This window comes from Poecilia reticulata, linkage group LG1 (assembly GCF_000633615.1).
Source record: "Poecilia reticulata strain Guanapo linkage group LG1, Guppy_female_1.0+MT, whole genome shotgun sequence".
NCBI lineage: Eukaryota > Metazoa > Chordata > Actinopteri > Cyprinodontiformes > Poeciliidae > Poecilia > Poecilia reticulata.
The window spans coordinates 1668999-1681225 of record NC_024331.1 but is presented as its reverse complement, the minus strand read 5'-3'; the positions used below and the strand labels follow the sequence as shown (position 1 = coordinate 1681225).

Here is a 12227-nt window from a genome sequence, read left to right as displayed (position 1 = left end):
CTGTTTTCTCCTTCATTTTGTCTTTCTGTTCTGCGACTGTTAAGTTTTGTGAAGCAGGAGTCTGCTAGTCAGACTTTTATGCAGCAGCACTTTGTGTTTACAATCTGTAAGCCTATTTCAATAAGCAATTAGTCGCACAATAAAATAAAATGAACTTAATCATTTCCATTCTATTTTTTTTAAAGACTTCACAATCCATTTTATTTCTGGTTTCAGAAGTGTGTTTATGTTATTTTTATTTATTGTTTTTGATGTTTTTTTTTATTTAGGCAGTCGTCTAGTTCCAGTGTCAGGCGTTCTTTACAAAATTAGATTTTATTAATCTTTGAGAGAGCGAATTTCTATTTTTATGTCATTATCACTATATTACTTGAAAATGGTCTCAAGCAACAATATTATCATGTATCGCAGTCATTACTGTGACAATTTATCGCCCCACAAAATGCATGGTCATAGTAGGCCCAACAATCTGCACGTGTCCCAGTTCTCCACCTTTGTTTTAATCCCTACTGAAAGGCCAAATTTGAATGTGAGAACGAGGGCACTGATTTGAATTGAATGAGTCTGCTCTGATCTCCTGGTTTAACCCTCATGTCCTTTTCATCATCAGGTGCTTGTTAGAAATTCTAATAAAAGCCTCCCTGTAGAGCAGAGAGCTGTGGCAGCCTGCTCACCTCAGTGTTGCCATGGTTATTTTCCACGTTGTTCTCCTCAGCAGTTCAGGAAGCCCTTTTGTACATTTTGCACTCTTGTCTGCAGCGTAAACGCTACTGTAAAGAGGGGTCAACACTGATGGGGATAGTCCTGTTTATAATTTAATGGCAGGAAGTAAATCTACTGCTGAATCATAACTGTGAATGTTTCCCAGAGTCGGCAAGCCTGCCCTCTTCTCCTGTGAGTCCTGTAGCTCCCAGCTCGGCTGTCGCCAGCCGCCTGGCGCGCTCCTTCAGCGATAGTCAGTCGGATTCAGGTACCTGAAGCTACAATGTTTCAACTAGACGATAATAAATCACAACTCAACGCATTTTAATCTTCTGCTTGTTTCTGCAGGCTGCGTTTCATTCTTGACAAAACTCTTTCTCTTTTTTGCTTGTGGGCTCTAAATATTTCCTCTGCATCAGCATGTCTAGCTGAAATAGTCTCAAGTTTCTTTTCGGTGATTTAGATGCGAATCTTTCTGAAACACATTTTAGAACCTTAACAAGCTTTGTCTGGGAGAAATTCCTTTTACATTTCCAACTTGTTGGCGGTTCCTGCTCGCAGTCTTTTGTCCTTGAGTACTCTGTGCAGTAGGTGGCACAGAGTACTCTAAATGGAGCCTTACTCACATAATGGAGGAAGAGCTGATCAGACAAAGATCCAGTCGCTTCACGGGAATGTTGGCAAATGTCTCAATAGCTTGGATCAGGATTTTCAAGCTCCAGTTCTTGAGGGCCTCCCTGGTCCAACACCTGGATCAAATGACTGAAGCTCTGCTCACCCAGCAGGTCTTGATGCTCAATTCCAATTCTCAATAAATTGAGGCATTTATAGATTGATTTTTCCAAGTAAATTTGTATTGGAGCCAACTGTGTTGTCACAAAATCACAATGGCGCTGATCGCAAATGATGTCAAACTGCCAAATTTAGAACATTGCACAGTTTAGTTCCAGACAAACAAGAGCAGTAAGCTGTGTTTTTAGGGGGGAAAGTCTGAGCAACTGCTTTAGTTTGATTGGTTGATTTAGGTTTATAATATGTAATGCCCACCAATAGCTGCTTGCCAAACGCAAATAAACTCAAGATGAATAACTGTTTCATCTGACAGCCAACTGATGTAGTGACAGTGTGAGCTGCTTGTCACCGTGGTGCTCACCATGGCGACCCACGGGTTTTTCAGAATTGTAAAAATGAACTCAAAGTATTGATGAATTGATATTTTTACCTACATCGACTGCCCAGCAGGAACGTGGTGAGTCGGCCCAGATGACTTGGTGCTAGTGAGTGCCAGCTACCACACTGTTCCTGGACGGAATATAAAACCTGCCACCTTTCTGCTCACTTTGAGTCCTCTGCATTTCAGCCACAGTTTAACTGTGATGGCTCTGTGTGGAGCTTCTGGACGTTCTCATCGTCAAATATCACCCACTCTTCAGCTCTCGCCATTCTGTTTGTGTTTTGCTTGTTCAAACCTGTGGGCAGCAGTTGCATCTTCTCTGCATGATTTTCAGAATATATCTCATTATATTGTCAGTCATAGTATGCCCACATTTGTTTGCCGCTCCTGATTATTTCGGCTCACTTCACTGCTACCAACATTCTGAGTGAAAAACATCGACTAAAAATCCAGACCATAAGGGTCAAAATGTGCTTGTAGGGCTTCTATCTGTATATTTAACTGGTCTGCTTTAACAGAGGGAAATACTCATAATCATCTACACAGTGACCTGGTTCACTAAAAATCTGTACATCAATCTGCTTACTATAAATGTATATATCTGCTGTTTTATTGAATTTTCACTTGATTGTTTTTCTGAATTCTGGGTTGTCTTTACATTTCCTCTTTAGTTTCTTAATGTCTATAAAACATCTCTAATCCTCTCTTCAGCTCTGAAAAGGCTCATGATTTTAATTAGATTATTCTTAATTTCTTAAACATTGTTTTCTGAGCTTTGTCCTTAGTACTGACAATCAGAATAACCTGTTTTAAGAAGCATAGACGTTGGCTTCTGTCTAGAGTTTTTCTTCCACCTTTTAATATTAATAATTCAGTCACTAAGTGAATGTCGTCTAACTGTCCAGGCACAATGAAAACTCCGCCGGGCAGCGGAGCGGTGGTCCTGTCAGACGACCTGAAGAACCCTGCCATGGAAAAACTTGACCTGGTCAGAAAGTGGAGCATCAACACGTATAAAGTAAATCTCTGCGCTTCACTTGTTATTCTGTCCATTTCCTCCTCTTCTTCTCTCCTTATCCCTCTCGTTTATCTTCTGTCACTTGGTTACAGCAGCAGTGTTTCCATTAACCATGAAACTGCAAATAAATTTGATGGAAACATGGCAGTTTAAAAAAACCCGAATTTTTTGCTAAAAAAAAGTTTTGCACTTGAATGAGGTGGTTTTTCAGCTGTGTCAAAATAGATGCATTTCACAAATGTGTAATGGAAACACTTCTTTAGAATCAGAGGAGTCACTCGATTAACAGCCGAATGTTACTACTGGCAAAAACGAAGACAACAGGAAGTAGTTGAAGGATGATGATTTGTTTTAATGGACAATGCACAGCTGCCTCCATTAGAGCTCTCACAGCATCACAGTTCATAAAAAGTTGTGTGTGTCATTCCAAGCCTAGGCTCCTCCCAGTGCGAGTGTTTGTGATCATTTGTCTGCTGTCCTCTGCAGTGCACCCGGCAGATCCTGTCAGAGAAGCTGGGCCGCGGCTCCAAGACTGTGGACCTGGAGCTGGAGGCGCAGATCGAGCTGCTCCGCGAAAACAAGAGAAAGTACCAGAATGTGATCAAGCTGGCTCAGGCACTGGCCAATCAGCTGTCCCAAATAATGCAGACTCAGAAGCAGCTGGGCGACGCCTTCGCCGACCTCAGCCTCAAGTCACCTGAGCTCCATGTGAGTGAATGTGTGAGTGAGCGGTTCACCTGGCTGGATTCATCTACGGAGGCTCTGAGGAGCACAACAAACTGGAGGAAGCCCCGGTCATGATTAGTCAACAAATTCTTCTTTCAATCAGTAACTGATTTATATTTTTGCTCAGCCATATTTGCCATTTACTGCATAACAAAAATGTAAACAAAGACTTGTTAAAATGAATAATGGCCTCAAGCTGAGGTCTCAAGCTTAGGGCTGCCATGGTGCTGCAGGGTGTCATGAGATTTCTGAGAAGACAGTTTGAATATATATATTTTTTGTAATTCAAAATTGATTAAATACACAATATGAATCAAAAAAATATTTTAAAAAATGATAAAAGGATGCACAAAGTAACGCATTACAGTCAGAAATTCAACCATTCAGCTCACTGAGCTGAGTGAGTTCATATTGTTATGTTAACAGTTCTGCATTTTCTGAATGACAGTTTGTTCATGGCAGTGGATTTTGCAGGCAGTCATTTTGTATTCAAACTTTTATGTTTAATATAAAAATAATTAAATGTCCACATTTTTCAAAGACGTTACATAAATGATCAGGAGTTCCTGAAACGCTAGAAAGCCCTTTACACCGATGGCAAATCAAAAACCTGTAATATCTTTGTTGTTGAGCTCATACGTCTATTTATTCAATAATTTAGCATCAAAAATGGTTTTTGGATTGAATATTTTTGACTAATTGCAATCCATTAATTACAAATCCTTTAAGTCGATTACAAAATTTTAATGGAGTCCCACCATTAGCAGTTATATTTTGTTTAGAAATGGGTGAATAATAAACTATTACTCAACGCTTTGTAGAAGTATTCACACCCATTGACCAATAGAACTTTATTGTTCTGTTTTTATTGGTTTTTTTTTTAGGATGGACTCAGAACAGTCCACAAAGATTAAGCCTTAACTCTTCCTTAACCCAAGAATTGAAGGAGTTGTTTTGTACAGATTTCACTGACAAATCAGATGTCTTTTGTGGGTTTGAGCTGGACTTTTTTTTTTATTATTATTATTTTGAAAGAAGGAAACCCATCAACAAATAGCTTGATCGTTTTTGTGTTGAGGTCTTACTAGTTTTAACGTGTTTGTTTGCTTGAACAGCTTTGCCATTATCCATATGTTTTTTTCAGGAGGAGTTTGGTTACAACGCCGACACGCAGAGGCTTCTGTCCAAAAATGGAGAGACTTTGCTGGCCGCCATCAGCTTCTTCATCTCTAGCGTGGACACACTTGTAGATAAAACAATCGAAGACACCATGATTAATATCAAACAGTATGAGATTGCCAGGTAATTCCTGTGTGAGAGCGATCTGGTTCCTCCTCCAGTTCTGTTCTAGTGTTTCAAGGAATCTGGTCAGAACACATTCTGAGCCGATTGTTCCTACATAAAATGTAAACGCATATTTTAATCGATCTGATGTAAGTTCTTTATTTAAACATGCGCAGGGTCGAGTACGACGCGTATCGTACGGATTTGGAGGAGCTGAACCTCGGGCCGCGTGACGGAAACACCATGCCGAAGATCGAGCTATCCCAGCAGCAATTCCAGATCCACCGTGAGAAGTTTGAAAGGATGCGGAACGATGTCTCTGTGAAGCTGAAGTTCCTGGAGGAGAACAAGGTTGGCTTCTGGCTCTTCTGCTGTGGTGACCTACAGAGGCACTCGTTTGTTTGGATATGTGCAGAAATCCTGGAAGTATTTTTTTTTTATTGCCGTACTATAATCTCTCTCTGAAAAATCAAACCTTTTAAGATGAGTGAATTAGTTCAGTGGCAAAAACAATCCCTCATTCAACATAATTAACAAAATGGCTCAATCTGGTGTGTGTTTGTGTGTCTTTTTTTTTTTTTCAACTTTCCCTTCCTCCATTTCCATTTTACATTATTTTTTTTAAATATTTCTATCGTGAGTTGACCCACATGATTTTAGGAATGCACCAGTAAATTTGCCAGCTGATAAATCTGCCCTGATTTCATTAATTTTGAGAAATCAGCAGTTGGCTGATGTTTTCATGTGAAACCAATTTTTAACCAACAACCTTATCTTCCTCCACAAAATCTGAATATCAGTGACTGTCCTCTATTTGTTCTGCAATGAGAGAGAGAGATGAGGAGCATGATAATTGTGCCGCCAAATATATTTCTTCAAAACAAGCATTTCTTATCATGAGAATAAATGTTCTTGAAATAAGAGTTTCACTTTTCTACACATTGTCAGTGTGAGATTATGTAGCTGCAATAAAATCAGCTTCCACCCAAGAGAACCAACAAATCGGCTCAGATCTCAGTGTATGGATCAGTGTACTGAAGTCCTTTCTTCTCCGTTTGTCCCTCCATCAGGTGAAGGTGTTGCATAACCAGCTCATCCTCTTCCACAATGCTATAGCTGCATACTATGCTGGGAACCAGCAACAGCTGGAGCAGACTCTCAAGCAGTTCCACATCAAGTTGAAAATGCCTGGCGGGGAAAGTCCCTCCTGGCTGGAAGAGCACTAAACACTCCCGGCTGGCTCAGCTTAACCAAACCTTCCCACGGAAACTACAGAAACCTTCCCCCTCCTGTAACTGTTGCTGCTTTTCCAGCTTCTGAAATGAAATCTTCTAACAAAAGGAACAAACTCCTGTACTCCTTTTGTCTATTCTTCCTAAATCATTTCTGTCGTTCTTTCAAATCATAAGAGATGCACTTTTTCTACTGTTTGACAGATCTTGTTGAATGGGAGTTCCAGCAGTAAACACTTTATGAAACTCTAAACGGCCTTTTGTACTCCAGAATATGAATGTTCGTATTCCAGCACAGCACACGTTGGCGTTCCAGCGGCAGCTACTGGACAAGGACTGCCGTTAAATCTCACAACAAACTTGATTCTTTTCTTTCTTTCTTTCTTTCTTTTTTTTGTATTAGCTGACTTAAATGAACGCTTTACTACAGTTAAAAAGAAGCTTTTTGTTGTCGGGACAAATACCTTTTTGAATTCTGTAAATTGATTTTTATTTTCACTATCAAGCTGTGACTGAAGTGATGGTGTGACACTTTGGGGAGGGCGCTTTATTTGTAATGTGGTTAACATTTAGCTGAGACAGTGTGTGTGGTTTGTCCTCTGCTGCTGTGTGTAAGGCCTCAAATGTCCCAAATCAATACCTCCAGCATTGATTAATTTGAAAAACCAAAGTTTACAAAATCCAGTTTTGGTTTTCCACAGGACTTCTCGTTAGGTAGACCTGGATCAGCCTCTTCTATTGGATTGCTAGCTAACGTTGAGCTGCTTTAAACTCAGCTCCTGATCGCTAACTCATGTTGAACAAAGCAAGTTAAATGAGATGTGCATCTTTTTTTTTTTTTCCTTTATCTCTCGCAAAACCAAAGCGTTTCCAAAAAAAGCTCTAATCACTTAGTCAACATCACGCTCTGCTTTTAGCTCGTCTATCTTCAGGACTTAAAACCGAATGGATGAGAGATTCTCTTAGGTTCCAGAAAATGAAGGACCAGCCTTATGTCACTTTAATGTGCCTTGAATCACTTCTTCTCCTGCTCTATAAACACTCCTGCTTCTGGTTTTCAGACCAAGGACCAAACAGTCACAGCACACAGAGATGGAACATCCAGCACAGTAACTCCAGTGACTTTATGAATTTGTTTTCAAGACGTGTTGCGTGTTGCACAATTATGCATTTAGGACTACAAAATAAATTTTTCAGGCCTGTGTGAACCAAAATCCAATTCACTTGATACATTTTCACCTGTAAAGACCAGTATCTGCGGCTGCTACCAGTTTACGTCATTGGGGCTATTTAAAGTGTATTTTTCAAACAAAAAAAAACATTCATCTTCATGTCGTGCATTTTTCCTATGGCCCACTATAACGGTTTAAGGGTGTGAATCTAGATTCTGTTATTTTCTTGAAAGAAATATATATATTTGTAATCTATATTTTAATGTTAGATTGACCAATGCAGCCTGTTGGTTTATTTTTCTTGAAAGTCTCCAGAATAACATTCTAGTACCTGTGTATGTACTAGGGGATAATCACGTTTTGTAATAATGTTACATTAACAAATGCTGAGATGAGAAGATTCTGAATGTTGTGCAACCTCTTGAGGGAAAATAAAACTTTCTCTTTCTGTATCCGTGTTCAGAGTGTGACTTTTCATTCAGGGCTTACAGCAGCAAACTAAAATGTAAACAGTAGAAATGAATTATGAATTGTGTAATTCAGAGGTTTTCGGTCGACATGAAATGGAGTGCTACTGTACTTTACGGAGCTGTCTGCCTCTTGAACCTTTATGTGCTTTCTAGAGATATTGTGCATATTTTAAAGGTGAGAGGAAAACGAGTGGTTAACATTTTCACAAATATAAATCTGAGAAGTGTGGCATACTTGTTTTTTTTCCCCAGAGACCCTCTGTGTCAATATTTATAGGCTCACTTTTCTAACTTTCAAGTGGACTCTTATTTACCAATTGGCATAATCGAGTAAAGGTCACTTGATGGTCCATGCCATACTGTTTTGATTTCTACCACAAAAAACTTTTTTAAAACCACATTCTTTTTTACCTCCCAGTTCTGCACTGCTTTGTGGATCTTAAACTCCCAGTGAAGTCCTATGGAAGTGTGTGGTAATGTGACATAATTTGAAAAAACCAAAAAAAAAAAACTTCAAGGCGTAGGAATATGTTTGCAAGGCAGTGTGTTAGAAAAGAAACCGACAATATCCCTGACTGCTACCGACATGCTCTATGAGAATTTACAATGGCAATTTTTCAAGTAACCTGTCCCTTCCTGTATTTTGTTAACTGTCTTCCTACAGACACCAGCGGCTCATTGTAAAGCTCATTATGGTCTGTTGACACACTCGCTCATAATGGCCAGGAGTGTGGAGCCTTTTCACTGGAAATTGTCTTGAGTTTACTTAAATCCAGGTGCTCTCTCCCCACACGCACGCGCACACACACACCATGCTTCCACAAACCCACTACACCCACAGCTACACATTTGAGAGGATCTGGATAATCCTTACGAAAGCTTTGACAATGTTGATCGTAGCGTCAGCGACATGTTTTATCTAGAAGTGGATTGTGAGTCCAGACGTGGCCTGTTGGAACGCCGCTCCGTCTGGAGCAAACGGTTTTCCAGGGAACAACAGGAGATGAATGACTGGGACTGGAAACATACTCGTAGTCTTACGTTCAAATGAGTAAAGGTAAACTTTCTTTGTGTACCCAGGATTTTAATGGAGCTTTGTTATATTAGGGTCATTCTAAACTTTCATTCATAAAACTTTGAAAGAAAAGCAAATTATGTCCATTTTATTTTGCAGCCGATTGCTGCCTTGTACAGCGACCTCCACCTTTAATGGCACTCTGGTAAATATGTGCATGGTGCACTCACTACTTTTTTATTGCAGAAGCATAACTATAAAATGAAAAATGTAGAAAAACCAAACCTGTGATTTGAATACATTTGTGCGGCAGGACAAAAACCACATTTAGAACAACATTTTTTTTAACAAAAAGTAAAACTAAAGCAGTTTTCTCATGCCACACTTCAAAATGGGAAAGACAAGAGGACAGATTACTCCTGTTGCTTCCAACTAAACAAAATGGAAAAAATCATATCATTTCTGGGACAATGGCCCTCAGACATTATTCATATAGGTGACCAGGACAGTAAAGATATTAGTGTGGCACAGATAAGGAGAGAAAAACAAATGAAAGATATTTCAAAGAATTTAACTTTTATATAAATTATGGACGTACTTAATTTTTTAGTTTTACATTTATGCTTGACTGAAGAAAATGACTGTTGTATGAACTGAATTTGATTTTCTCAGGGAGACAGAAAATCTAATTCAGTTCATACAGTTCTACAGTTTTGGAATGAAATAAAATTCAGTGGCATTCATGAACAAAGCACATAAAATAGTCTACTGTTCTTCATGAATAAAGGTAATAGAAAACAAGGAGAACTGGTATAAGTTTGAATTTTTTTTTATTTTAATCCGGTGTCTGTGTGTCTTTTTAATGCTATATCAGAAACAGGGAGATGACCAGCGGTAGGGACATTTGTGTCGGAGTGCATGTAAACTTCTGACCGGAACTACAGCAGCTCACCTGAGGCACCAGATTTATTATCACACCGGCGGTCACACGCTGTCGCGGGCGCGCTCGACAGGGGTGGTAGGGCACGTGAACGCGCCTGTTCCACCTGGCCCAATCATGTTACGAGGAAGCTCAGAACACCACCACGGTCTCTGCTGCGCAGTCTGTCTGCGCTGCGGCTCGGCCAGGATCCCAGCAGATGCTCACCTGAGCTCCACATCTATCTGACAACCAGACGCATTTCTCCTCGGAAAGCTGCCTCCTTCTAACTCCAAAAAGGTGTCGGAGCGGAGTACGAGTCCCGCCGTAGCCCTCACCAATTCTACCCGGTAAGTGAGGCGAGACAGGACCGCCGCATCATGCTGTGCGTGGATGTGCGGTCTGGAATAAACTCTGTCGTGGAAAGTCACCGTATCGTGACAGCACATCTAAGACCCGGGGCAGTTTATTTCTGTACACCTGCTTGTTTGTTTAGCGACATATTATGTGTCCTGCAATGCAGTCCAGATCCAAAAATGACATCATTCCAGCAGTAACCTTGATTCTGGTGTTTTTAGCCTGTCCACTACTTAAACATGGAGCAAATATTCACCTGATGTGTTTATTTTAGGCAGAACTACTTATGCAGAACATTAGGTTCTGTTAAAATATCAGTATGGATATTAACGTGCTGTAGCAACAGGGGCTGTAAACGGCAATGAACAAATCTGAATGAAAACATTGTATTTATATTACAACAGCTAAGATATCATTTTAATTATATGACATCCTTTATACAGGAAGTTTCCTGTTTATTACTACAGGAAGCCTCTCAGTATGGTTTAATATCTTCCTGTATCTAACCTAGTGAATAAGTTTTAGAAGACAAAAATCAATCAAGCATGAATTTTTTGAATATTTCATAAAGTTTCCTACTTTATCTCTCCACAGAAATGCAGCTGAAGTTATCTGCTGAAAATACAGATTACTAAGGTCAAAGTTCACTTCCAGCTACTGTGTTTTACAGATTTTAAATCTTAGTGGGGTTTTTTGTTGTTGTTTATGCTTTTCTGCTAAAATTACCCTTTTTGTTTTTCTTTTTGTCAAATTACAACCAAGCGATATAATATACGTATGCAACTGACAAACATGAAGTGGTTCCCAACTGTGAAGTGGACAGAACATTTTTCATTGCTTTAAATTTATTTTTTAATTAAAATCAGAAGAAATTGGCACACATTTATATTCATCCCAACTTCACTCTATTACACATAAATAAAGTCCAGTGAAGCCGATTGCCTTCAACAGTCATTTAATCACAAAGTAAGAATCCACTTGTGTGTAATTTCGTCTGGTAACTATGGCGATGGTAGGATCATGCTGTGGGGGTGCTTTTCCTCTGCAGAGACAAGGAACCTGGCCAGAGTTAATATGCATTCAGACCCTCTCAGACGATTCTTTGTACATCCAACTTTTGCTGCTGTCAGGCGTCTTGTCTGCACCAGTTTTACACATTGACTTTTGCAGAACGACTGGAGCTCAGTCAGACTTAATGGGCAGCGAGTTTAAGTCTTATCCACAGTTTCTCATCTGGATTTAAGCCTGAACTTTGACTGGGCCGTTCTAACACATAAACATCCTTTACTGTAAACCATTTCATTGTAGTTCTGAGTCTGTTTTCTGGTTGTTGTCCTGCTTGAAGGTTAACCTTCCTCCTGTCTTAAGTCTTTTACAGCCTCTAGCAGCTTTATTTTGTTCTTCATAAAGCTTCCCATCAACTCTGACCATGTTCCTCATGTAGAAAACACTCCCTATAGCATGATGCTCCCACTACAAGGTTTTGCTTATTAGATTGTTCACTCAATATAGGCAGTTGGTTGCACCAAGTTTTATTTAGGGGTGTCAGAGTCTTTGAGAAAAAAAAACCTTTCCCCCAGTTTGAGGTTACAATGTGACAAAATCTGAAAAAGTTCAAGAGACCTGAATATTTTTACAACACATTGACATATGGTATGTTAGATGGCATGGTATCTATGACCTTGTTGCTAAGGCGCCACGAGCAAATCCTTCCTTTCTTTTCTCCATGTTTGGCTTTTTAAACTTGCTCCCGTTCCCTTTTGTCCTGCGCCTCACACCACAGCCGTCTAGGCTTTTTTCCCTTACACTTTTATCCATGCATAAATGATTTATGGTCTGGCACATTCAAATGCTTGGAACAATACCCATGTGTAAAAAAACAACAACAAACAAACAAAAAAATAATCAGTTGGGCTGTTTGCTGGGCTAGGTGAGTGAGGAGCATGGCGACACCCCCTCTGGTTGCTGTGGAGGCCGAGAGTAACACAGAAAACTCACTTCTCTGACGTCACAGCAAGGAGGACACTGAGGGGACCTGATTTATCTTTGTGGGAGCAGTGAGCTGCTGGCAAGTCGGCTGAACTGATCATTCTTTGTTGTCTGAAAAAACGTAACCTTTCCTTCAAAGTCAAACTTCAGTTTGTGGTAATGGAAAGCA

General features: G+C 39.8%; 1 protein-coding gene across 5 annotated transcripts in view; it reads left to right on the top strand.

Annotated features, from left to right (window-relative positions):
- Window positions 1–7760, top strand: part of arfip1 (ADP-ribosylation factor interacting protein 1 (arfaptin 1)) — a 16454-nt gene extending 8694 nt beyond the window's left edge. For 4 of the 5 annotated variants that reach the window (XM_008404421.2, XM_008404454.1, XM_008404444.2 and 1 more), the window contains 6 exons: window positions 869–970; window positions 2782–2894; window positions 3381–3602; window positions 4765–4922; window positions 5081–5255; window positions 5975–7760. In XM_008404421.2, the coding sequence (XP_008402643.1) occupies window positions 869–970; window positions 2782–2894; window positions 3381–3602; window positions 4765–4922; window positions 5081–5255; window positions 5975–6130 (926 nt within the window). In that variant the 3' untranslated portion in view covers window positions 6131–7760. The remainder of the gene's footprint in view (window positions 1–868; window positions 971–2781; window positions 2895–3380; window positions 3603–4764; window positions 4923–5080; window positions 5256–5974) is intronic. The other variant, XM_008404434.2, reaches the window with a different exon arrangement.
- The last annotated feature ends 4467 nt before the right edge of the window (window positions 7761–12227 follow it).